A 26,268-nucleotide genomic window follows, 5' to 3' on the forward strand; every position below is an offset into this window, starting at 1 on the left:
GACGAGAACTCTTAATATATTGGTGCCATATGGTAATTCCCATCACAATTCCTTTTATGTTTTATCCGTAAACAGCAATAGCTGAATCTCAGAAAACGAAAAGCAAAGGCATTAGTTACAGCACTAATATTACAACTGCAAATCTGCAACACATCAAATTGCAGCAGCAATAAATTTACAAGCATAATCTACTACATCCCAAGTGATTGTAATACTGAAAAGTTTAGGCAGAAAGGGAAAAAACGAGGGAAAACTACAAGTAAATCTCTCCGCCCACAGCAGAGATATCATTACAAACATGACATTCTTGCTACATAATATTCATATGGACAGTCAAAGGTGGCTCTCAACAAAGCCACCTATTTGTAGTTTTGTACTTCCTAAGCCGATCAACTATAACTATTAATCGGACTACAAATGAATTATTACAATTTTACAATGATCTTAGAGCGAATCTAGTTGTGTTAACTGTTAAATCTTTGAGCTTAAAAGTGCCCATTGCTTGCTATAACCTACAATCTAGTAACTGTACAGGCAAAAGCTGTTTCACCTTCAGCTAATCTCATTACACAAGAATCTGGGACTTGGCAGCGCCTCGGGAGCACTTCTTACGCCCGGATTTGCTAAGAGCGCAAACACAAATTTCAAGAAGGTCGTAGTCTTCTTCCCAGAATAACAGAGAAGCCATCTCAGGATTTTCCAAAAGCATTTTAGATGTTAAGTATCCAGCTATTGTCCAGGTCTGGTACAGTCGGGCTTGCTTTCCAACAAATTTCCCATACCTAGTATCGTAGTATTCAGGCCAGCGATCTGCCGGAAGCCTTGTTTCTGCTAAATCAACTGCCTTCTTGGCCAGATCCATCCTCCCCATCTTCATGCACGCCAGTGTGAACTAAAAGAACAAAAAACGGAGAAAAATATTTTAGCATATTCCCTAAAATATGTAATTTCTTTTTTTCAACATATTTACTTCTTGAATCTGTTCTCAAACGAAAATAAAGAATAAAAAAAGGTCATCCTCCTCCAATAAGTTGATCTTCAACTACCAGTGATACGGATCACATGCAATTTGTAATTTGCCCCAAAACAGAAACTGTATTACTACAGCTTAATAAAATAACTACCTGCCACAGAAGCGTAGGCCATGATCCACCATTGTGATAAGACCAAGGTCTGCAAACATCAATATCATCAAAGTCAAAATCTAATCACCTCAATATAGAACCCTAGGTATAGCTAAAAACTGATAGTACAAGAGATGGAAGAAAACTCACGTATTCTTTGGGTCACTACCAGTGATTATACGCCACTCTTCAGACTCCAGAGCAGGGTAACATATCTTTAGAGGCATGAGACCCACAAGGTCATCCCACTTCGCTTCAATCAAATTCAAAATAGCCTCATTCTGTTTCGGAGTACCCAAAGACGAAACAATGGACCAGAGATTTCCAAGAGTAAAGAATCTGAAGTCCATATGAGCTGGCTGTAGATTACCAATAAGATAACCACCTTTCTCAGGAATCCAATCCATTAACCAATGAGGTATTTGTTCAGGATAGATATTAAACTTATTTGTGGCTTCTGTAGAGTATTCCTCAGTCTTGTATCTGTAAATTTCGTTTATCTTCTTCATATCAACCCAATAATATTCTCTGATATGAAATGATAATGCACTGAGTCTATTATTAATGGCCCTTATTAGATTCTTTGATCCGTCATCTACCCGAAGCATCTCACGAGAGCAACGAAGAGCAGAGTAAAACAAGGCCTGAAGCATAAGAAATAGTTATCAATTCCATCAGCTCTGGAAGTAGTTAAATATGACAAAAACTCAATAAAAGTACTCGTAATGAGTGTTAAAATACAGGCAGAAAATATCATACAAATCACTTTGTAGATAATTTGAAGTAAATATTTCTATTCCAAACAGCCAGAGAAGTAAAAATTTGAAAACTTAAACAGATAATATACCACGTCACAAACATCATTATTACTTTTTTCCCTTTTTGGTGAACAGAAGGGCATAGACAGAGTCTATAATGGTAATCGTAGGATGCAACAGCAGTACGATTCCACTTTATCAACTACTCAATGAAAGCAAAAGAGCATGCAGATTGTTTGAGAGATCGCAGTAATAGTAGACACTTTAGTGGTAAATAGAAGTCAAAAAGTTTCTGCAGAGGCTCTTGTTTTTCCAAACAAATCCAAATGCTATTATCAACAATTAATCAAAACATTTAACTCGTAACCTGACCATCTATACAATAAATTAACCAGTTCCCAACACGGAATATTTACTAGTACACAGGAGAGGCAAAGAACTCATGTTCATTAATAGTTCTTCCAAATGGAAAAAGCACTGCAGTGTCCTCAACCCTTCTAAATGAGATGCTTATGGTATAGGTAGAATAGATACGAGAGGCATTGGGAACATGAACTTACCTGAATTTCCAATGGATGGCCATGAATACCCATCCTTCGATCAATCATACAGGAGCCATCAGTGACTAGCAATGATGGAAACATATCAAACCCATCAGACAAACACAAGTTCAGAATCAGTTTTATGCCTGTCTGAACGTCCACTCTTTCCTGTAATGCATAGTCACCAGTGATCTTTCCATAAGCCCTCAGTAAAATAATCCACCACAATCCTATCAAGAAATCCGAAAGCACAAAAACATTTCAGTATCAATTTGATACTATAACTCAAAACACCAAGAAATTCCAAAGTCTCTAGCCAAAGTGCCACCCCCTCCACTCACAAGAAAGGAGGAACCCTTAAAAACTAAATTCTTTTAAATGAGATGAAAAAATACACTGACTCAAGAAAGATAGTGTAGAAGGCCATATTTCAATTCAGAGATGACACAAGGTAAATTAGTTGCAGCAATTACCACTGAAAACACACTAACCAGAGTCAACAGGAGCAACACGGCCAATAGCTGACTCCCCAAAATCTGGGTCTAAAACTTCTTCAGACTTGTTCTCATCAAGAGGGACAGTTCTTACTTTAAAACTTGCTGGCATCAACCCCTGCCCTGGACTATAACAGTCGACTGTTTTCTCCCAACTCTGGAGTAAACAAGGCAATGTAAGGGAAATTGAACAAGAAGAAATAGCACATCTAGCAGAAATAGTCCTCCATACATGCCCCATCAAGAACATGTATGTTTTTCTAGCCAATAAATTATATTTGTCATATCAAAAGCAGCAATAACATTTTGTGCAGCGGCAACACCAACATCCATTATGTAATGAGAAAAAATCTACCAACAAGATATCCAGAAAAAAGGATTCCCATACACATGTTTAGCAAAACAAGTACAAAGAAATTTTGAAAACTATGAAAAACCACCAAAATTTTTGTGAGTCCCTGATCAATGCCAACTATCTTAGTCTCGCTTCACATTGCCCATCTAATTATCTCATAGTCACTGTACTTTACACCACTAGTCACATTGAAACAGTAAGTTACAAAAAGAAAGAAAACAAAACATGTATGTTGCAGCTCGGTCTCTAGCATCGAGAATAATTCAAGCACTTACAGACAATTGTACAACAAGTACAATATACAAAAGCAGGTAACTCATTCTAATTGCTAATGGTCATGCACTCTAAGACAATTAAAAAGCTTAAAATCAATGATCATCTAAAATGAACATATTTGTTCTTACACTGGTATAATTCTGGTTTGTTTGCTATTTTATGTACATTAAGACATAAATTTCATTCGATATTTAATCCCCAACATATGCAAAAGAAGAATTGCGTTCTAGAAAGAAACCAAACAAAGCAATACTTCAAGGAACATCCCTTTTCTCAATAAAAAAAGAACCAAATTACATAGGCAACAAAATAAGCACACATTCAATTAAGATTGAACAATTATAACAAACCAACAACGTCAAAAGCAATAAACAATCACCTGCAATTGCAGAGTATGGAGGAGAAAATTCCTGACAATTTCCGAATCTCCCTTGAGTAAAAATGCAAGGGCAGATGGAACAAAATCCCTTATAAACACCTGATCATAATTGAGTGGCAACTTGTCATTTGGATCATTGGCAGCCAGAGTCCCAACAGGGCTGCCACAATACGATACCACTGCATTCTCTAACAACCTCCAAGCCTCTTTGTCCACCTCAGACTGCTCTCTGCCTACATTTTTCACCGCCTCAACAGAACTCAAACCATCAGAACTCTTATCATCTAAACTATCCTCGCCAACCTTGACATTAGGCTCCTCATTGCTAACAATATTTTCATCCAAATCAATCTTTTCCACCACCAAAGGCTTCACATTTAGCCCACCTTGAACATAAATCCTCTCGAAATTCTTATCATTAACGCGGGTTTCAACTGAAGTTGAATAATTCCTAACAGATGCAACCCTGGCAATCACATATAGCCCCCTGTGCGATAATTTGCCACAAAGGCAAGAACTTGAGAATATCCTTGATTGACCCCGGGTGGAACTTGGGGCAAAAAATGGTTGCTGGTTCTCTTTCAAAATGCTCTGAAGATTCGCGATTCGAGTTTTAGGGGCTGTATGGAGACTCTGGTTGAATTGAAAAGCTGATGAATTTGGGGCAAAGAATTGGTGAGAATTGGGCAAAGGAATGCCCAGAAAAGGTGAAATCTTTCTTGAGATTAGAACTCTACAACAGGGTTTCATCGTCATAAAGTTGATCGATTTCATTGGTCTGCAAAGGGAATGGTTGATCAGGAACAAATATGAGCATAAAAGTTGTTTGTGCAAAGATTCGAGATCGAATTACAGAAACTTCCTGGGAAGATTGAGGTATGGTACGATGAATTATGTGGAAAATGTTCTTGGGGAATGGGAGATTGAGTTCGTTGACAGGGGCGGTTTTTATAGTTTTATTTCAGGCTGAAAGACGCTTGGCTGCCGTGGCGGATTCTGGTCTTTGTCTTGGCACAAAAGTTTGCCATTTTCAAGCATCCAAAATTTTGAATCACGCCAAATTAATTTTTTTTTTTTTTTAAAAAAAAAGCTTTTTAATTGTATTCTATTTTCTTTCCTTTTTTTTTGGGAAATTTTGATTTCATCTTTTTGGCTTTTGGAAAATAGCTTTTACCTTCTCTTTTTTATAAAATAAAAATAGTATACTAATTATTTGAGATCTTTCATTTATTTTGGATTTTTATTTTTATTTTTCTTTGAGTGGGAGCACTTTTGTTGGCATAGGTAGAGGGCTTGTGGCTATTGAGCATTGGAATTTCTTTTTTGAAGCCTCCACCTTTTGCTCTTCTATATCAATGTTGAGTGCACCATTATGTGTGAAGTTTTAGGTTGGGGAAAGATCAGCCCCAAAAAGCTAGTAGATTTCAAGGATTCGGGCATTCTCCATTAGTAGCAATTTTCAGGGTTGGTTATATTGTGATTTTTTGCAAAAAAAAAAAAAAAAAAAAAAACTTACTTTTTTCGTGAACATATTTTTTAATCATCTTTTTATCTCATATAAATCAAATCATTATAGTAATTTTTCTATAAAAACGCCTAAAAATAAGCAATCCAAACGGATCAAGCCAAAACATGGCATACAACTTGGGAAAAAGTGATCTTCATCACTATTCCAGCGTCCTTGTCATACATTTGGAATATGTTGAGTCATTCCTTTAGCTAAAAGTCGTCCTGAAAATATTTTTATTTGTTATTTTTTACTATACACGTTTTTTGCAAGGATGATGTTTGACAGTTGACAAGTCTTTGGACAAATATTGCAAAAAAATTGGTCTCAAATGAGAAATATTTTGCAACAAATTAATTGTGAGTAGATCAAGTGTTAAGAGTAAGAAAAAATCATAATGCAAGAATTGCTCTTACCATTAGTTAGTCTGCCCTGCACTTCTTCTCTTCTTTTCTCAAGGCCTCCCTACTTCTTCTCCTCTTTTCAAAGACCTCCCTTTATAAATTTCATTTTATTTTGTTTTTATAATAAAGTCTCTTTTAAATTTTTTAAGTTAGAGTTTTGTATTTCTCCAAAAGATTCCTAGTGAGAATTTTCTACTCTTCCAGAGGTTCCTATGGAGATTTTTATGATTTTTTTAAATTTTGTTGTTAGATCTGAATTTATTTTAGATCTGATTGTCATTGTCAGATCTAAAATTTTGTTAGATTTTGGATCTATTTCGACAAATGTCATTATAATCATCGAGGTTAAAGCGGTTTATTAGTAAATGTGACGATTGCAACATGTATGGAAGGAACTGTAACGATTTATCAATTTTGAAATTTATCTATAAATCTATAAAAACATGTTTAATTTGTCATTATAGCAGTGATGTAATCAAATCGATTTCGAGAAATCTATCAATGAAATCTGATTTTTATTTTTTAGGAAAAAAACACAGGTTAGTCCCCCCCCAACTTTTGCATGTCCCCACCTTGTCATTGTGCAGTTGTGCTTACCATTGTGACGACGTTGTGACGACTGACGAGTCTAGTGGATCAGAGGAAGGTTACGTGTAATCATCAATAGAGGAAAAAATCTGGGGAGCCCTTAAACTATTATCATTGTCAACTTTTGGCCCGTCATCTAAAATTTGTTTCCGATTGATCCTTAAACAATTAAAAATGCATACTTTGAGGACTTCCGATGACTTTGAGCACAAATCTGACCGAAATCAAAGGGCATTTTTGTCTGTTCATGTTTTGCAGATTTGTGCTTAAATTCATCGGAAATTGCAGAAGAATCAGGGATGGAAGACAGCTTCCTTTTGGAAGGATAAATGGCTCGAAGATGCTCCTTTGGCTTCCTGTGTGGTCCGTCCTTTGGATCAAGCGGAACTGGGGAAAAGCATTCACGACTACTGGCTTCAGACCAATGACTGGGACTGGGGGTGCTACGGCAATATTTGCCAGACGCAATCCTGTCGAAGCCTAGCGGCATTTTGGCCTTAGGCCACAGCGAAACTCAAGACAAACTTCTGTGGAAGCACTCGTCTAAAGGGGAGTTTTCCATTAACTCAGTCTACTCTCAGCTTCTGCAAGGAGCGGGGTTTGCTGTGGACAAAGGTTGGAAAGCATTTTGGAGATTCAAAGGACCAACACGTGCCTCCTTTACCCTGTGGCTGGTGCGGCATAACCGCCTCAAGACGGATGGTTTGCTGTTCACGCGCAATGTGCATAAGGATGGGGTTTGTGTAGTGATAAGTTTGATAGTGTGCTCATCATCTTGCCAGTCAGACTCATCAACCCACATCTTCCCTTTGCTTTGGCTTCCTCCTCCTGCAGAGCTGCAACTCGCCATGGTGCTGTAATAGCTGCCACTTCCCGTTGAACTTCCACCCCCACCTGAATAGCTACTTTCCTGGACTTGCACTCGTGCTGCTGCTGCTGATGGCTGCTGTAGTTTTGGATGGTTTCTTTTCATCTTCAGTTCTCCTTTAATTCCGGTTAGATTTGTGCTTAAAGTCATCGGAAGTCCTCAAAGTATGCATTTTTAATTATTTAAGGATCAATCGGAAACAAATTTTAGATGAGGGGTCAAAAGTTGACAACGGCAATAGTTTAAGAGCTACCCAGATTTTTTCCTCTTATCAATAAAGAAAAAGGAGGGGGTTACGACTTTCCTGGTTCTTTAACGAGAAACGAATTGCAAATAGAGATAAAGTTGCTTTGGTATCATTGTATAAAGAACTCACCTTAAGTAACGGAATTTACATCTCTATTCCAGTAAATTAATCAAAAGGTTAGGTCTAAACCCCAAAGCCGGATGGTTGACCTAAGAAATTAGTTCATTAGTTACCCTTTGAGCCCTTTAATACAACTTTTCACAAATTACATATTAATAATTGATTAATCTTATATATATTATCAGTGTATACACTATCATTATTAAATATATGTCACATATACAAATTTGCTTACGTGTCATCCATCCAATCATGATAATATATATACTGATAATATATATAAAATTTACTCATTATTAATATAGTATTTCTTTTTGGATTATGATAACATGATGTATTAAGAACATGTATTTCAAGTCATAAAAAAAATATGTATTTCAATGTTGCTTCAAATATACATATATATATATATATATAAATAGTCAAATATAAATGTAACCAAACCCAACTTGCTTTTCTACAGCTTGGCAATCAACTCGCCTTGCATAAATGCCGTAAGAGATAAGGTTGTGATGATAATTACCCGAGGCTTTCAATTTCGCTAGCCACGTTGGTTGGCAAATTAGTGGATAGAGTCCTTCACAAAATAAAAGAAAATAGTGGATAGAGCACTTTTGTAACACGTAGGACGATAGAGAACTTTTTCCCAATGTTTTTATTATATTTTTCTCTCTTGCTGTCATATTTGTCACCACTTGTCATAACACAAACAAAATCAAATTCAACGATTTTTTCATCGTGACGATAAGATTCATACAACCTAATATATCCTATATTATAGGATGGGAAGACTAAAGAAATTATATAAGAGACTAATCTATCATATTCTATAGCTTATAATCTAATCTATATTATTTTATGGAGAGTGGAATCTAACGAAATTGTATAAAGAACTAATAAGTATATAGAGTCGATTAAATCAAAAAAGCGTTGTAATACCTCTTTTTAAAATTTTTTCATTGCAGTCTACATGTGAGATTTGAACTTCCAATCTACAGCTCAAAGAGGAATTTAATCCGTTTTTGGTGGTTTCAAATTCAACAATTCGCACTGCATCTAAAATCTACACGTTTTTTGTCTGGCAAAGCCAGCCACGTTGGAAAGGAAAAGTGCACCAAGAAAAAACAAAAAAGAAAAAAGTTTGTATTGATCATCCACATCTTTGATTCTTATCCAGCACCATCGTGGCAGGTCCCAAAATGAACGGCATTTTACTGGTTTAAGAAGACCACAGCCACAAGTGTACTTTTGATTTTTGGCCTCATTTTAATGGAATTGGCACGAGCTATTGATCGAGTAAAAGAGAAAATTGTCGGAAGACATATGGGGTGACATCCATGGTCCAAACGAATTGACATGTTATTTTTTTTTTAATGTTAGTTTAGCCATTTATTAAAGTCGATTTTTTTGGCTGAAATTATACATCGTCTATCTCAGAAAGAACCCTAAATTTTGGCCTCCATATAGATAATGGGGTGTTTCTATATATACACTGTGAGTGTGATGTGATCAAGTTTAAGTAGATAAGCTACTATGGGCAACATACTTTCACTCAATTAAATTAACAAGTCTGTATATTTCACAAGACATGGTAAAAGGAGCAAAGCTAAAGAAGGAAACCCTAGTGAACGTGTATATAATGACACTCTTTTTTGTCAAAGTTTTATAACATTTATAACACTTAAAATTCATTTAACAGTTTTACTCGTCACATTTAACAGTTTTTATAGTGATCATATACAAAAATAACGAAGGCACTCAAATGTGGATATGTGGCTAAAACTCCGGGGAGGGGGAGAGGTTAAGAAAATTGGTAATCTTCCTATTTTTCAAAACACAAGCTACAATCGGGACGAATTCCTAAAGTTTTCCTAACTATGTAACAATATGGATTGCACTTTGACTTTAGCGAAAAAATGACCACCAAATCTTCACGCCTACGGTTACTTGCCATCCACAAATGCAATCAGCAGAGTATGCTTGGTAAAGGCATGGGACGGTACAACCCACAAGCCCCTTAAAAGTACCGCTAGAACCTAAAATCGAATGCCCGGATGAATCTTCCATGGTCGACAATTCTTGCCAAGCCGCCACCGATAAGTCGGCACATCTCCGTGTTTTTCAACATTATACGAACTTTTTCCATCATCGGCTCCTCGCAAATTTTCCGCCACTTGCTTGCCTGTTGGACAGGCATTTTCGGTAGCGTTTCTGCCCCCGACGAGTTCCTTAGTCGAAAAAAGAACAAAATTTCCCTAGGTTAAAATCTTTAATTGAAGAACGAGTTCTCGTACACAAAAGAGCCCTTGAATTACAAGCATTTGCCACTAACACCTCGCCTTTGATCAAGACTACAAATGAGGGATATCCTAGAAAATAATATGTTTACGGTAGTATTTATTCAAAAATAAATCACTAGTAGTTCTCTCTCTTTTTTTTGACGACACAGGGGGTATCGGGCTTTCGGCCCGACTAATCTCCTGCGACTCGGGAGAAAGCGCTTCAATCCATTCCGAGCACGGTAATTACTGGAGTCGAACACTGGTCAATACTTTAAAGAAAGACTACATGGCCGGTCAAGCTACCCCTGCGGGGGCCACTAGCAGTTCTCATGTGTGCTTCTTTCGGAAGTATCTTTAGCGTAGCATGATCAGAAACCTTAGATTGGCCAAACCCCGAACCTTGTAGGAAATGCATGTGAACTAAAAATAGTTTATTGGCGAGTTGGGCAGCCTTTTCTCTAAGTTGGTCATTAGGGACGAAGGAATTGAATACCGTGACCATACCAATTGTAGCATAATCCTAAGAGGGTACTCATCAAGACTGGCTTGGGATTTATTCTTACAAAACCGAAATTTTCATGCTGAGATGTAAATGACACATCCTTCATCTTTCTTGGCCATGGATTATCATGTTCCGAAGAAAGCCTGTGCCCCAATGACACATATTATTCGAAATTTGATGGTAGAATGGAGTCTAGAGAATGGCAGAAGCCCCACCCCATGTTTATAGATTGTAGAACATGAGATGGGGGTTTCCATGAAAGAAGATTGATCCAAGAGCAAGCAATTGGATTAGAAGTACGATATCACCAAATATTTTTGCGTTGTGGATACCAATTTCTTCTTGCACTCTTGACTCAAAGGTTGTGACCTGAGACAAGCCTGGAGCATATATATAAAATAAGTCTTTATAAAATTGGAGGATGCCACCAAATTAAAGAATTCTGGCAAACTCATTCTCAGAATAAAATTTCATTCGCATTGGACCTATTGTTCTTAGGCAGATAACTGAAACAAGGAAGTTTATATTCTAATCCCAGTTATGAAACCCTTTGTTTCTTTAATCAGTTTAATTTGAACTGCTGATAAAGATTCTTGTTCTCAAAGAATTCATGTAAAAAAATCTCTCCTTATAATGTTGAGCAAACACTTTAAATTTGTTGTGTGGCAATTCTTTAAATTAAATATGGTGCAGCCTTTTTGCGGCAAACTATTTCGAGGAATGGGGCATTCTGTTGACTTCCATTCTTTCTCTACTTATGAAGTCAAGGGGGCCTCACAATATATGCTAGAAGTCGGCCCTTCAAAGGCGAAAGCCCAAGCAGTGGCATTTTACTCATTGGCCTGAGTTTTTCTTTTCGCTTTTTGAGGTATATTATTTATGCCCATCAATTGTCACTCTATCACAAGTAGGTCGGCAAACGAATGGAATCGAAATTCTCACATTTAGAGCTCAATTTGAAATTTTGGACTCGAACTTGAATCCCATGTGAGTTTAAAATCTAAACTCGAGTACAATTCAATTTAATATTTGATGGGTTCGAACTCGATTCGAGAGTTCAAAAATTTATTTAATTCTTCAATTTTAATATCAAATTATCACTAATACATATATAATATCTATATAATAAAATAATAAATACATAACTCTATATAAAACATTAATAAATTTTTTAAATAAAAAATATTAAAAATTATTCAAATCGAATTAAGCCTCAACAAGTTGAATATCTACAAGTTTGAACTCGATTAGATACTATAAACGAATCTTAATTCTTTGTTGAATTCGAGATTGAGTTCATTGAAAATCAAATTTGATTCGAGCCCTTAACGAATCGAGTCCGAACTGTTCGTTAAGGATTCGATTTGTTTACAACCCTAGTTACAACTAGAATAGATTAATTTTTTCTCTAAAATGCATGAACTATTTTCCCAAATTTAAAAAATGAAGAAAATGTGCATATCTTATTATAGTGGCAAATGAAGAAAAGCACAGTAAAATCCATAACCTACAACTTGGTACACTAGCTTTTTTTTTTTTCCCAATGGTACACTAGCTGATTGACATTCGTTTGGATTAATATTTTTTGGGGTGTTTTTCAAAAACTATACTATAACAATATATATATATATATGAAAAAATTGTAATTGTAGTTGTTTATTGGGGTGTTTTTTCAATTTTAAATGTTGTTGTGATATTTTCTAAAAATGAAAAAAAAATCATCACCACCATCACCCACCGCTATCACCAACCACCGTCACCACCCTTTCTCTCCTCTTCTTTCCTCCTCCTCTCTCCTCCCACTCCTTCCTCGTTTTTCCTCTTCCACTCTCCTCCCCCTCTCTTTCTCCCCCTTATTCCTCCTTCCTCTTCCTCCTTTTCCTTTTTCCTCCTCTTTTTTCCCTTTCCCTTCCCCCCCCCCCCGACTTTCCCCGCGACCTCTCGATAGCAACCAGATCTAGTCACGGCTAGAAGTTGTGACCTCAAACTCAAAGCAACCGAAAAGTTGTGGGCAAAAGTCGTGATAGCCTGATAGGGAGGGGAGAAAGAAGAAGGAGGGAGAGAGAGAGAGAGAGAGGTGGGTGGTAGGTTATTTTTTATTATTTGTTGTTTATTTTTTTGTTAGTTGTATTTGAAATGTGTATGAATAGTTAGTTTTGAAAGTGTTTTTGAAAGTATATTACTAGATCATTATATATTGAAAACTTATTTTTCAAAATATGAGAACTCCAAACAGTTGAGTACTTCACATGAAATTTATCGCATGTGTGATTGTCTAAGTTCTAATGTTATTATTGATGTTATTATTATTTTACGAATCAGAGCGACAAAAATGTTGAATCTTAAAGAATCATGACGGCAAAGCCACTCTACCTCTTACATTCTTGTGACTATTAACTTGTCATAAAATATTAATTATTAATATAATGTATTTATTTTGTCAATACTTTTTACCTCGGAGGAGCATTTCCTTATATTACTGTGACATATATTATAAATAAAAAAAGTGATAATAAAATGATCCAATAACTAATAACTCTTACAAGTTCAAGAAAATAACAATAAAATGTAGTCAATAAAATTATTTTGCCAACCACTGAAAAGGCTTAATTGATCCACAAATGAAATTTAATTGAGTGCCTAAATAGACATAAGAAGGGGTCTTGGCATTTCAAATCTTAAGCTCAAATCTTAAGGGCAAAGCAACATCGGGGTCGTTTCAAAATACCTCATATTTGTATGGACTTTTTTTGACATTTTAGAAGTCAGGAAACGCAACCAACAAAACACGCAGAAGGCTCGCGACATCAGCTTGAATGGAACCCCTCTATACTCGTCCAATTTGACAAGAAGGGGGAGAAAATAGAAAAAGAAGTAGCCCTTTTCAGGTCAAATTCTCCAGATGGATCTAAGCCCCGTAAGTTTAATTATTTTTTCCTTCTCTTTCTCATTTATCATCCTTTTTTGTATATTGTTCATGAAATTTCAATAACATATGTATGTATTCTGATCTGGGTTTGGCTATATTTGGAGCAGCATCATCAATTTATTATTTGAAATCCTAATGATTGATTGATGGTAACAACTATAGTCATCTGTTTTCCTGCTAATCACTTATATTTTGGCCTTCTTTGTCATAGATCTGCCAACTGAACTGAAAATTTTGAGCTAATTGATACCGATATTACACCTGACTTAGCTTCATATTAGAATTTTTGGTTGTTTTTCTCGATTCGAAAGTCTGGGTTTATCGGTTCCTGGACCTAAGTGAGGGAAGTGAGGCTCAATTGGTGGGACGAAGTGGTAGGACGGAATTTAGGAATTGTGAAATAGAAAAAATCCGTTTTTGTCAAAGTAATTGTTGCAGAATTTTTTCTTATTCATGATGAAATGCAGACAGGTTTTTGTAGAGTTTCTTTACAAAATCCACGTTGCTCAGTATACGCATGACACATTTGGGTACTGCATTTTGGGCGAGGTTATTGTAGTTAATCATATTTTTCAGTATCCTTGGCTAATGGCTAATGTCGATCTCTTACATAGAGCCTATCTGGGTTATCAGACACTTAGCATGGGTTATCAGACACTTAGCAAGCAAGTATAGTTTTCTGATGTAGTCATAACCCAATTGTAGGTCCTGTTACTTAGCTCAAAGCAAGATTCATTTGCTTTTTCTATGGCTTAATTTCAATTTTGAACAAGAGAACCGAGTCTCCCCCCTCCCCCCTCTCGAAGAGTGTATGCTCTTGTGAATGATTAACTGGTGATATTATGTTTGTGTGTGTTATTCTTTGAGATTCATGTGGTTGTCCTTTGTCTTGGAAATGCATGGTTTCTAGATTTTGTTAAGTAATTGCAGATTTACTCTAGAATACATGGCAATTTAGATAGTATGCTGGGAAAAATAGTTTTGGAGAGTGGGAGGAACGGACGGCAAAGTGTTTTCATTGGTGTACAATTTGTGGTAGAAGGTAGGAGGAACACTTACTGGAAAAGTCACCTAAAGGAAGATGAAATTGAGGTTAATTTAAATGAGAGAACACTGGCCATTGTCTTGACATACCATGTTTTGCATTTGGGAGTGATGGAGTACAACCTTTAAATCTACCCCTTATTTACTTGTAACATTTACTGGAATTAGTTGCCTGGACAAATTAATTAGAGAAAAAGTACACGCTCCTTGGCAATGTATGTCAAGTTCAATGCATATGGAGTCTGCATGCACAAGAGGTGGAGGTTTAGTGCCCATGTCATGGATGGTGCTTATGTGTCTAATGGGGCTTTATAGTGAAGACTTCTCACTAGGGATGGCAATGGGGGCGGTGCCCGCGGGTGCCCGCCCGCGGGGGGCTCACGGGGCGGGGGTTGGGGCGGGGGCGGGGGGGAATTTTTTCCCCCCGCTTAGAAACGGGGCGGGGGTATACTCCCCCGCCCCATCCCCCGCCCCGCCACCCGCAAAAAAAATATATATATATATATATATATAAATGACTATATATTATATGTAAGTTAATTAGTTATAAACTTATGATAATGATATTATTAGTTAGATGTATTATATAATGTATATTAGTTTATGTAATATAATTGATATTATCAATTATATGAATAATTATACATGTCTACTAATAGAATTTATTAATTAGTTATACTAAATTTACTAATACATTTATACTAAATTTCTAATTACACTTAATAGAATAACACTTTTTTCTCAAAAAAAAACACAAACACAATGATGAATTAGTGATTGCATTTGTACTAAAAGTGAAAATTTGACTATTTTAGTTATATTTATTTCATCATATTGGATTGTATTCAAATAACTTCTGTTTGATTGTTTTTATGAGTTTCAATTGTAAAATTACAATGAATAATAATTTGGTGATGTGTTGATATTTTAGTACTTGATTATTTATTAAAATTTAATTATAATAAAATTATATAATAAAATTTTATTAACCCGCGGGTGCCCCGCGGGGGAAGCGGGGCAAGGCGGGGGGGGGCGGGAGGCGGGGGACGGGGCGGGGGACGGGGGGAACTAATAGGCAACGGGGCGGGGGACGGGGGAGGGGTCCCCGCCCCAACCCCGCCCCGTTGCCATCCCTACTTCTCACCAATGTCTGGCAAATTGTGATGGTTGGAGCAACAATGTATGAACGGATCAAAAGTCTGAGTATTACTAGCATTTGCTTCTAGTTTAGATTGTCATACTGATTTTGCTGCAGTTAATATGGTCTCATGTTCTCGAAAAGCAGTTTGGAGATTGCAGTGTGAGAAGCATGATTTTCTCAATTGTTGGGATTATTCCCAAACCAACCTATCATCTCCCCTTCTCCCCCTCCCTCCTTCCCCCCCCCCCCCCCAACCAAAAAAAATAAAAAAACTTTCTTCCCAAGTGAAAGGACAATAAGAAAGAAAAGCTAAAAGCTGAGAAAAGATGTTAAATGTTGTTTGAAATTCATTATTTTCTGTGATCAGCCTGCAGGGGAGAATTATGCTCACCCAAGGATTTGCTTCTTCCATGTTCTATTCAAGGTACAGTGAGTTTATTTATCTGATAATGCTTCATCTTGTTTCCTTATTTAAGAAAAGCTATAAACCTTTCTATGTTGCTTTCACTTGACAGGCTGCAGCTTTGGCATTTTACATACTTTCAGCCTTATTTGTCAACAGTTTTGTCATCATTTTCGTGATTACCGTACTTCTTGGTGCCCTTGATTTTTGGGTGGTCAAAAATGTGAGTGGGAGAATCCTAGTAGGTTTAAGGTGGTGGAATGAAATCAATGATGAGGGTGAGAGTGTTTGGAGATTTGAATGCCTTGACCAGGAGGTGGGTGTGTTTTCTACGTACTCGTTATGCACTTTCTTGACTACTGATTCGTCAAAGCTTGTGTAACATGCCAGCTTATTTTTCATATCTTGTAGTCAATGGCTCGGATCAACCAGAAGGATTCATGGCTGTTCTGGTGGACCTTATATCTCACTGTAAGCAAATATTTTTCCTTGACAGCAACATTCTCTGATAAATCATTCTGCAGGAGTGAAAAGTTCTATAAGTATCCCAAATAAACCTAGATGCCTTGTATTAGCTTAATATTAGAAAGGTAAGACCAACTGACAAACCATGGAACATGCTACAAAAGTAAAAAGTTTAGACCGTATCAGTATGATGTGTGGAATGTCAGTGGACTTTGAGGCAGATTGAGGTATAGGTTAGTTCAATGGTCAAGAGTCTTTAAACTGGATCCCATAAGCAGTTTATAGCTGAATCTGTGTAAAAACCTGAAGGATCATTCTCTTTTCTGCAGGCGGTTGCTTGGATCTTCCTTGGAATATTTTCCCTCATAAGGTTTCAAGCTGATTATCTCCTTGTCGTTGGAGTCTGCTTGACTCTCAGCATTGCCAATATTGTTGGCTTCACTAGATGCCGTAAAGGTAACTTTGGTACCTTGAAAAAGATTTTCTATCTGAAAATCAGATGTGTTGTTTACTCTGTATGCATTTTCTGTACTTGTTTAAAATATGCTCCTGACACCTCCCTGTATGCTTGTCTTTAATTCTCAAGCTGAAAAGAAATAGGAATGAAAAGGAACTTTACTTGGAGAAATTGTCACAAATATTCATGTTGCTACCTCAGCAAGAAAACATAAACTGATTAAAATTGTTTCATTAGTGGTGTGTCGTGCTGCCCTGAAGTAAATTAATATGATTCAGTTACTTATGGAGAAGTTCAATTATCTGTATTTCGAAGACCGATGCTATCTGAAGATAATTATAATTTAAGTTCATCTAACAAAGAGAAATTGATGGATTAGAACATATTAGAATTTTAGAAACTACTGTCCTTTCCCGGTTGACATCAACGTATACAGGTCTGTAATTCTACTTGAGATTAGGACATTGTCGTTGCTGAACAGATTTTATGTTGTCCAATATGTAATTGATGTGACAGAGTCAATGGTGTTTTCTCAAAGATTTCATAATATTCTCTGGTAGATTGACGAGTGTTCATGAATCAATTTCTTAAACTGAAATTTGGCAAATGATGATGGCAGGCAGTCTTTGCTAAACACCGTTTGACTGACTGTACGTGAAGTTGTGTCTCTAAACCAATGAATAGTTTGCTGCCTGCATTTCTATATTCATTCTGAAATGTTTTGGCATGAGCATTACATTTATGGGATTGTGAATCTATTGCTTTTATAATAAGATCCATGATTTTGTAACTTAGTAATCTTAATAACCAGACACTTTGGCTGGAGCATTTCAAGTGTTCTTCTCCCCATTGGTTAGGTTATGTAACTGGTAGCCATGTAGCTCTGGGGTTTAAGAAAATTTTCTGGTGTTTTGCACCATTTTTTCCAAGTCAATTTTTAAAGATTCTACTGAGCTACTGACATGCCTTTACATGTTCCCTGCTAAAACCTGCATGCCAACATACGCACATACACACACACAGAAAATATGTCGATAAGCGTTTACCTTTTTCGCGGGATCATCAAATGTGTTTCCTGTATCTTTCAGATGCCAGGAAGCAGCTTGAAGCGTTTGCCACCCAGACCCTGGCTTCTCGAGTAACATCTACAATACAGTCGGCATTTAGTGTTGTTTGACTTGCTCGTCACTGACAGAGGAATACAATGCCTGAGAAGCCTTAACAGTTGGTCTTGTTGCATCATAGTGCATTACTGTATTAGATATCTGTTTCTTTCACACTTCTACATAGATATGAGAGCACATGAGAGAACTTACTATTGCTTTTTGTTTTTGAAAGGCCTTGTAGATGTTGAATACCAAAGGATTTGATAATCTAGTTTCATTTTGAAATCCAATTGATTCGTTCTTTCATTATGCTGGTTCCAGCTTTCTTTCCTCTGACTCTCCTCATAACGAACATATGTGGATATGATAGACATGCAATTGGATGGATTAGGAATTTTGGACTCGTGTCCTTCAGGCATTTTTTCAGATCTGACGAGTGAGGATGAGCAGATCATTTAGTTCGAATTTAATCCTCTGGGATATGCAAAAATGCTAGAAGTTTTGAAATGTTTTCATTATAGTTTAGTACTTTAAGATATATATAATTATATCAATTGAGCCCCCGAAAGTGTGTCTTGGTCTTTTGAACAAATTTGTTGGGTTGTCTCAACATTTTCAACTTTCTTTTTTAAAAATAAAAGTACAAGAGTAGAAGATTACATTTGAAACTCATAATAATGGGGTGAATATAAATGGACGAATACAAACAAATCATAGCTATTAGCTAACAAACATTACCAAAAAACAAGAAATATTAACCTATTTGGTAAGACTGGAGTTTGAAATTTTTTTTTTTTTAATTGAATGTCATTAGTATGGCATTTTGATTTGATCGATGGCAAATTTCACAATTTTGATAAGCTCTTTCCAAAAAATATAGTTAAATTTTATATACATTGATAAGTATACACAATTACAGTTGGAAATATGACATGTGCGTAAAATTTGAATATCAAATTTAAATTTAGATAAGTTGTCATGTATCCAATAACGATAGTTTATACATTGTTTGTATATAGAATATTATTCTCAAAAAATATTGCCTTAAAAGTACTCCCTCCAAACTTTAAAAAATTCATACCTCAAAAAGGTTTTTTTTATTTTTGAATAAAATCTTTGCCTCTTTCTGATTAAGCTAATAAAATAAAGAGCGTCTAATCAAAGTTTACACTAGATGTTAGTAATTAGGTCAAGTGAACGCAAATAATAGTGCAATATTATATTTATTTACAAGGAAAAATTTTAGTGGAAATATAACACAAAACTCGCAAATTTGGTCTTTCAAAGCATTTTTGGTGTCAATACAAAACAAGGTTTTAAATTGCACACTAAGTGATCGTTTGGAATTATGGTGACTTGTTGAATAACACTTCACTTAGTAGAGTTTTTGATAAAAGTATTAATTAAATGCTTAATCATCTTGTTTGGTCACACTTATGCATAAATACTTACTGTATTAGATAATGTGTAATTTCGAATTTTTTAAATGTACTTATTGCTTTATTCAGTTCAAAATTTATGATTATATTATCAAAAAATGCGCTATTTCTTTATTCATTTCAAAGTTTATGATAATATTATCAAAGTTTGTTTTTAATCTCTTGAAAAAAAAAGAGTCTAAAAACACTAATTTTCAAACTATGCTAAAAGTGTTTTTGAAGCTAAAAGTTCTAATCCTAAAATTACAAAACAATATGTCCCCTAAACACTTAAAAAGTGCTTTTATTACCCCTTTTTCTAAAGCTAAAAGCACCGCAATCCAAAACAAATAAGCTCTAAATTTTCAAATTTCATTTCCGAAACATTATCAATTTTTTTATTAAGCCAATAACAAGCGGTACAAATAGCCTTGTAATCATCAATTTTATTTGTGCTGGAGTGGAAATAATAACACTCTAAATAGTTACTTGATTGATCATAAGTTACAACACACAATGAAGAAATATGTTTATGCATTGATTTTAATGCTGGTCATCCATGGTTCTCCGTGAAAAAAATTGAAAATTCACTCCAATCCCGGTTTGAAAGGGAACTACAGGCAAGTTATAAAAATGAGTGGTTTGATTTACAAAAAGATTCGGGTTGTAGTACAATTTCTGAAAAATTTGGGACAAAATTACATTAATATTAAATTCAGGGACTAAAATAATTAATCACCAAAGCTAAATTAACCACTGTTAAAATGGAAACAAGATCAAGAAGGGGCTGACAGTTGAGACCCGCTGGATGGCAGTTGTGATTTGTAGCTGAATTGTAGCATTACATCCGAAAGCCTCATCACTAAGGACAAAGCAAAAGCCAAAGAAAAAGGAGATGTTGCAGTGCATATTTCTTCTTTCGGATTCTGGGTACGTTTCATATCTTTTATTTATAACCCAATTGAATTCTCAAGTTTTAATTTCTGTAATGTTTTTTAAATTGACAATTCCCTGCTCGATTACTCATATGGTTTCTTATCTGGGTTCTTATCCTTTTGTGTAAAATTTAAGAAATAAGTGAGCTTTCTTTAAGTATGTAAAGATTAAATCCGTATAGGTGCGAGAATTCATCGAGCACTTGATTAAATGAAGGAGTAGTTTTTTTTTTTTTAATTTCTTTTTCACATTGAATGACTGTGAAATATGTAACTACATCCAGTGAGGTATTGCTTGAGAAACAGCTCACTGGGCACCGGGTTGATCGGTCCATATGTGCTTGGTTTTGGGAGCAATCAATTGCTCAAGGTGACTCTTTTAAGGTATCCATCCATCCATCCTTCTGCTGCTCAATCTTTTAATTTTTAAATGATTGTTAGTGGCACTAAATGTTTAAGATAAGGGTTATGTTTGTCCAATGATCAGTTTAAGGAGTCCGGAAGTTCCAAGTTCGGCATGTGCCAAAACCTACCCATTCTTATTCCTTACATTACCCATTTAACTTTGTCCAAGTACTACATAGTACTATATAGTTCCATGAATGGGTACCATTTGGCATGTGCCAATTCAGCAGTTTGAATTTTTCCAGTTTGATATATGGGTTGAAAGTTTAATGGTATTGTTCTGTTTAGTGTGTGCAATTGGTGAGAATGGATTATGGATGTTTGTTCCTAGCCTTAGAAGAAAGGTTTAATTCTCACCATCTTCGCCATCATTCCTACTTCTTTCCCCACCTGGGGCTTGTTGATTCAATTAAGGCCTCACTTTGATCTCTTTTCTTGATGAATGTTGTAGTTTATGCCTGTAATTGCTTCGCCAACGCATTACATTTTCCAAGTTTTTCGGGAAGGTATCACATTCTTGGCATGCACCCAAGTTGAAATGCCACCTTTGATGGCAACTGAGGTGAGCTTTGAGGGACTGCACCCTCATGCTTTTTAAAATTTACATCTATTGTTTTGATTAATTCATTCATTGCTAGAAGATATATCCTGGAAATGTTGCCATACTTGCAACTTGAGCTGGCAGGGATGTTTCAAATAGAAAAACTACTGCATGGATCATTTTCTGGAGTTTTGTCATGTATGCATTGTAAAACGGGATCAGATTACCCCTTTGACTATTTAATGTTTAGTTCCTTTGCAGAGTCGCTGATGTACTTTCAGATTATCTTGGAGGTCTGAATGAAGACTTGATAAAGGACAATTTTGTTATCGTTTATGAGGTATTTAGTCCTCTTCTCCTTATTTTTGTAACAGAATGCTGGTATTGATGTTAAGTTTTCTTCTCTGGTTGTGCATGCTATCAAGAATGGAAGTTAAATTGCAGTATAATGGAGTAATTTGCTGTTTGTGGTTAATTGTAAGTTGTAACTGCACTTCTTGCTTCTGTAGTATTATGGAGCATATGATAGGTAATCAAAACCTGTGGCATGCTCACTTGCACATATAGTATTAGGCTTAAAAAAGTGTGGTGTTATTTAATTTTGTTTGCAAATTTATCTGAAAAATGTATAATCTGGTCTCGTGGACATTAACTCATTCTGCAGAAATTTGGTTTCTCCTTGTGGCATTTGCAGCGAAGCAGATATTAGGAAAACAGTTGCATTCTCACCTTAGTCTTTCTTTCTTTTGCTATCTCCGTTATCTGAGGGTGGGCTGGACTTGATGAAATTTAAGAGACGTTCTTATAGATATCAAGCACGGGTCTCTTTTCAGACTTTTCTAGTTAGGAAAGCCTTGAGCTTACAGATTTCTGGATGCTTCTCTGGAATTACTTACCGAAAATCGAGCACTTACACTGCATGAACCATAAGGAGCATACCTCTTTTTGACTTTGTGTTGGAGTCTTTTTCAAATTTTATTTCCTCAAATAGTTTTTTATGTTTTATTTCTTGTTTAAATTGGGTCAGTCCCTTTAATAGTTTTGCTTTGGTAGAAATTAAATTGGCCAAACTAATGATCAGTGGTTGCAACTTGCAGCTTCTAGATGAGATGATTGATAATGGCTTTCCTCTTACAACAGAACCTAATATTTTGCGAGAAATGATAGCACTTCCAAATATTGTTAGCAAAGTGCTGAGTGTTGTGACTGGTACCAGCTCAAATGTAAGCAATACGCTTCCTGTTGCGACAGCCTCTTGTGTTCCGTGGCGGAAAATGGACCCAAAGAATACCAGCAATGAGGTTTATGTTGATCTTGTTGAAGAAATGGATGCAATTATAAGCAGGTATGACCAACCTTTTACCCCCATTGTTCTCTCTCTCTCTCTCTCATACCTGATTATGGAAAATATATTATTTTAATATGTCACCCAGCCTTGTGGTCCCTTTTCTAACACTCAATATACAAGATATGTAAATGAGAATAAGTTATGAATTAAGCTAAGAAAGCTTTGAAAGCATGAACCATGACAAACTAAGCTATTCATTTTAGGCAAAGTAGACTCATTGAAACGACTATAACTTGTACAAATGTTATCCCACAATTAACTTTTATGGTATTGGCTTTTTGACTTTTGTCAATGTTTTATATTTTTAAACCTTATGTTCTTTTGAAGCCAATGGAAATAACCATATACAGAGTTGGCAACTTTTTTAGACTCCGTGTAAATGGTGTGAGTCTGCACTAGAAGTGGCAAAATGGATTCATATCCACCAATCCATCCATATAAACCAACCTTAAATGGATTTGGATGATCCATATAAATTCAATGGTTTTAAATGGATAACCATTTAAATCCAATTATATTGGTGGATTTAAATGGATTATCCATCTTATCCATATACATCCATTTAACTTAAAAAATAGAAAACACATTTATAAAAATGTGAGATAAAATCTTGTGGGACCATCTATTCTTTTCTTCATAACTTCCTCGTATGTCAAATTAATTTTGTGGGACCGCTTATTCTTTCCTTCATAACTTCCTCACATGCCAAGTTGCCAATAACATTAATTACATTTCATTTGCTTCTAGTTCCTAAACTTCTTTCATCCTTTTCAAAATTATATTTTAGTCTCTACTCTTTTTTTTTTAATTAAACTCTCATGTAGTAATGATTGCAAACATTTATATTCTTAAGTAAAGAAAAAGCGAGAATGCATCATGCAGTGTCAAAATAATTTTTATTTTCTTAATTCTTTTATTTATAAAAATAATTTTTCTAATGAGTGTCCCCGCAACATTGGTTAAGATATGTAAATGACACCTTTTTTTTTTTTCCAAATCCTCATACTTGCAATCCCTCTCCCCTTATCACCCAACCCAACTATCCAAAAAAAAAAGACATCTAATTTACTAAGTAATATAAGGTAGCATGTATATCAATGGTATAATAAGGAGTTTCATACATTTTTAGGTACTACATGCACATGTGATGAAAACATTTTACTTGTCAAATAACATAAGATTTCTTATTAGAACTCCACTTTTATTCAAGACATCACTCTTGAACAGGAGTGCAAAAAATTGAAAACGTAAACTTCTTTTCACTGTAAAGCCGTATTCAATTCATTCAAAAGTTATAAAAATGTACCCAGTTCTTAATTGTTCATTACTTTACAAAATGATACTTAAAGTAATGACGAAAGGTTAAATTGACCACAACAGTTAAATTTTCTTGGAACTAAACTAATTTTATGAAGAACTGAAATAGAGTAGTAGTACAACCATTTGTTATTACCAAAAGGTTTTAAGTGATTTAAGGATAGAACTTTGGGGATTTGTATTTTTTGGAAAAAAATATTTGGATCTTAAATTTAGGATTTGGGAGAGTAAATGGATGGATCATGGTTTACACTATCCATTTAAATGACATCCATTTAGATCCATTTATTAAATGGTTTTAATTGGATTGGATCAATTTGATCCACTATCCATTTAACTAAAACCATTTATCAACCATATATCCATTTTGCCACTTCTAGTCTGCACCATCCAAGTTACTTTCCTGAGAGTTTGAGAGAATATTTATATGCCAAAATATTGAATCTCTTGAATTTGGAACCATAAGGTTTGCTTGCCTTGATATAGCTGATAGTGACATTACATACTTTTTACCCCTGTTGGTTTTCCTTTGTTTTTTTTTTTTTTCTATGCCACTTTTCCTTCTCTTGCAGTCAACTAAATTGCTTTGCCTTTCTCATTGACATCTCTTAGATATGATACTTCCTGTAGTGTTGATTTTTCCATGTGATTTGATCATGATGGGGAATGCGGCATTGTTTCAAAAGAGTTGAACAGTCATAGTTCAACACTAATTATCTTTTCTTTGAAGCGTGCTGCAATAGTTGTATCACTTTCTGATTTTCTCTTGATTTGTGCTGCCCAGGGATGGAACTCTGGTGAAATGTGAGATTTATGGTGAAGTTCAAGTTAATTCTCATCTTTCTGGTCTGCCTGATCTTACCCTCTCATTTGCAAATGCCTCCATCTTGAATGATGTGAGGTTTCATCCCTGTGTCCGACTTCGTCCATGGGAATCTCAGCAAATTTTGTCATTCGTCCCACCAGATGGGCAATTTAAGCTCATGAGTTACAGGTAGTTGAAAGGAGAATAGTTTTACCATGTGATGCCTTCATGATTAGCTGGAGATGGGAAACTTGCAGTTTATGTTGTTCAGCATTCACTGTTAAACTGCCCTTGAGATAAAAGTACAAACAGTATGCATCCGTGTGAATATGCATTCTAAACGTAATGCTCATTTGCAATTATTTTGCATTTTTTGGTTTATGCTGCTGTGGTCATTTACTCCCTGAGTCAAAAGTATGTAACGGCCAAAAAGTAGGAAAACAGAGTACACCAATAAACGTTGGATGCTTAGAGAGGCTAAAAATTTTCGACTGCAACATAGTGATGCAATGTGAGTTTTGTATGCTTGGTTAAACTTTTCATTTAACCTTTGTAGGGTTAAGAAGTTGAAGAATATTCCAATATATGTGAAGCCCCAGTTGAGCTCAGACTCTGGAATATGTCGTATCAGTGTTTTAGTTGGGATAAAAAATGATCCACGAAAGCCTATTGATTCCATAACAGTGGAATTTCAACTGCCTCCTTGCGTTTTGTCAGCTAATCTTACACCAAATCATGGAACAGTGAACATCCTTGCTAATAAGGTACTAATGTTCTTTGATCATGTATGTCACCCCTTTAGTTAATTGCTTTTCTCCCATTTTTATGATTGTTTCTTAGGTTCTGTTCTGATTCATATTGGACCTATTGGTAATTCATTCTTGACTTCTCTGATGCAGACTTGCTCTTGGTCAATTGGGCGACTGCCAAAAGATAAAGCTCCTTCACTGTCTGGGACATTGGTGCTTGCGGCTGGTTTGGAGCGGCTACCTGTGTTCCCAACCTTTCAAGTGGGCTTCAGGGTTATGGGCACTGCCCTCTCTGGCCTACAAATAGATAAGTTGGACTTTAAGAATCTACCCTCACGCCCTTACAAAGGTTTTCGAGGTCTCACTAGGGCAGGAGAATATCAGGTAAGGTCATAATCCGAGTCTCCGTGTCCTGGCTGCTTCAAGCTATCTAAAACCTACCAGATTGAACTCCAATTCATTTCCAAACAATGATGCACCGTGGGATTTTTGTCTTCTTTTTTGAGGTTTTTGGGGTTTCTGGGGGATGATTTCTTACTTTTGTCATTTTTTCCATTGACACTGTATATTGAGAATGCCGTATGATGACAAAAAGGAGAAGAATGCCATCTTGTAGCACACTTGTAGCTGGTACCAACCCTAAAATTACATATTCCAGTTCGTTCTTTTCCATCTTGCATTACTATATTTGCCATTCTTGTTAAATCTGTAGCATGAGAGAGAAAATGATACTATGTAATTCTTCTGAAAGAGCATCAG

The 26,268-nt window shown here is 35.7% G+C and overlaps 3 protein-coding genes across 4 annotated transcripts; 2 read left to right on the forward strand and 1 right to left on the reverse strand.

Moving 5' to 3' along the window:
- Positions 1–254: 254 nt before the first annotated feature.
- Positions 255–4,882, reverse strand: LOC113761853 (alkaline/neutral invertase A, mitochondrial-like). The gene is made up of 6 exons (XM_027305009.1): positions 3,929–4,882; positions 2,916–3,075; positions 2,443–2,654; positions 1,275–1,768; positions 1,125–1,173; positions 255–892 (listed from the first exon to the last, which is right to left on the reverse strand). The coding sequence occupies exons 1-6, from the start codon at positions 4,700–4,702 to the stop codon at positions 566–568; spliced, it is 2,016 nt and encodes a 671-aa protein (XP_027160810.1). The 5' UTR covers positions 4,703–4,882; the 3' UTR covers positions 255–565.
- An 8,365-nt stretch (positions 4,883–13,247) lies between these two features.
- On the forward strand, positions 13,248–18,300 carry LOC113761418 (Golgi apparatus membrane protein-like protein ECHIDNA). The gene is made up of 6 exons (XM_027304394.1): positions 13,248–13,363; positions 15,928–15,984; positions 16,076–16,279; positions 16,375–16,434; positions 16,758–16,884; positions 17,974–18,300. The coding sequence occupies exons 1-6, from the start codon at positions 13,349–13,351 to the stop codon at positions 18,060–18,062; spliced, it is 552 nt and encodes a 183-aa protein (XP_027160195.1). The 5' UTR covers positions 13,248–13,348; the 3' UTR covers positions 18,063–18,300.
- A 1,918-nt stretch (positions 18,301–20,218) lies between these two features.
- On the forward strand, positions 20,219–26,179 carry LOC113761421 (AP-3 complex subunit mu-like). 2 transcript variants are annotated; one of them, XM_027304398.1, is made up of 8 exons: positions 20,219–20,339; positions 20,629–20,728; positions 21,201–21,311; positions 21,541–21,630; positions 22,388–22,635; positions 24,740–24,949; positions 25,317–25,524; positions 25,660–26,179. In XM_027304398.1, the coding sequence occupies exons 1-8, from the start codon at positions 20,305–20,307 to the stop codon at positions 25,903–25,905; spliced, it is 1,248 nt and encodes a 415-aa protein (XP_027160199.1). In that variant the 5' UTR covers positions 20,219–20,304; the 3' UTR covers positions 25,906–26,179. The 2 variants fall into 2 exon arrangements, with proteins under 2 accessions (XP_027160199.1, XP_027160200.1); XM_027304399.1 differs by lacking the exon at positions 21,201–21,311.
- Positions 26,180–26,268: the final 89 nt, after the last annotated feature.

The sequence above is a fragment of the Coffea eugenioides genome, chromosome 2 (assembly GCF_003713205.1).
Source record: "Coffea eugenioides isolate CCC68of chromosome 2, Ceug_1.0, whole genome shotgun sequence".
Lineage (NCBI taxonomy): Eukaryota > Viridiplantae > Streptophyta > Magnoliopsida > Gentianales > Rubiaceae > Coffea > Coffea eugenioides.

What these genes read in the sequence shown, in the direction of transcription:
- LOC113761853 (XM_027305009.1), bottom strand. Translation starts at nt 4,702, where the DNA reads ATGAAATCGATCAACTTTATGACGATGAAACCCTGTTGTAGAGTTCTA. An exon ending in TGTTGCTCCTGTTGACTCTG is followed by an intron (nt 2,655 to 2,915) that starts GTTAGTGTGTTT and finishes ATTTCTTGATAG; the next exon opens with GATTGTGGTGGATTATTTTA. An exon ending in GGCCTACGCTTCTGTGGCAG is followed by an intron (nt 893 to 1,124) that starts GTAGTTATTTTA and finishes TTGTTCTTTTAG; the next exon opens with TTCACACTGGCGTGCATGAA.
- LOC113761421 (XM_027304398.1), top strand. Translation starts at nt 20,305, where the DNA reads ATGTTGCAGTGCATATTTCTTCTTTCGGATTCTGG. An exon ending in TTTCTTCTTTCGGATTCTGG is followed by an intron (nt 20,340 to 20,628) that starts GTACGTTTCATA and finishes AACTACATCCAG; the next exon opens with TGAGGTATTGCTTGAGAAAC. An exon ending in TGAACATCCTTGCTAATAAG is followed by an intron (nt 25,525 to 25,659) that starts GTACTAATGTTC and finishes TCTCTGATGCAG; the next exon opens with ACTTGCTCTTGGTCAATTGG.
- LOC113761418 (XM_027304394.1), top strand. An exon ending in TTGAATGCCTTGACCAGGAG is followed by an intron (nt 16,280 to 16,374) that starts GTGGGTGTGTTT and finishes CATATCTTGTAG; the next exon opens with TCAATGGCTCGGATCAACCA. An exon ending in GGTGGACCTTATATCTCACT is followed by an intron (nt 16,435 to 16,757) that starts GTAAGCAAATAT and finishes TCTTTTCTGCAG; the next exon opens with GCGGTTGCTTGGATCTTCCT.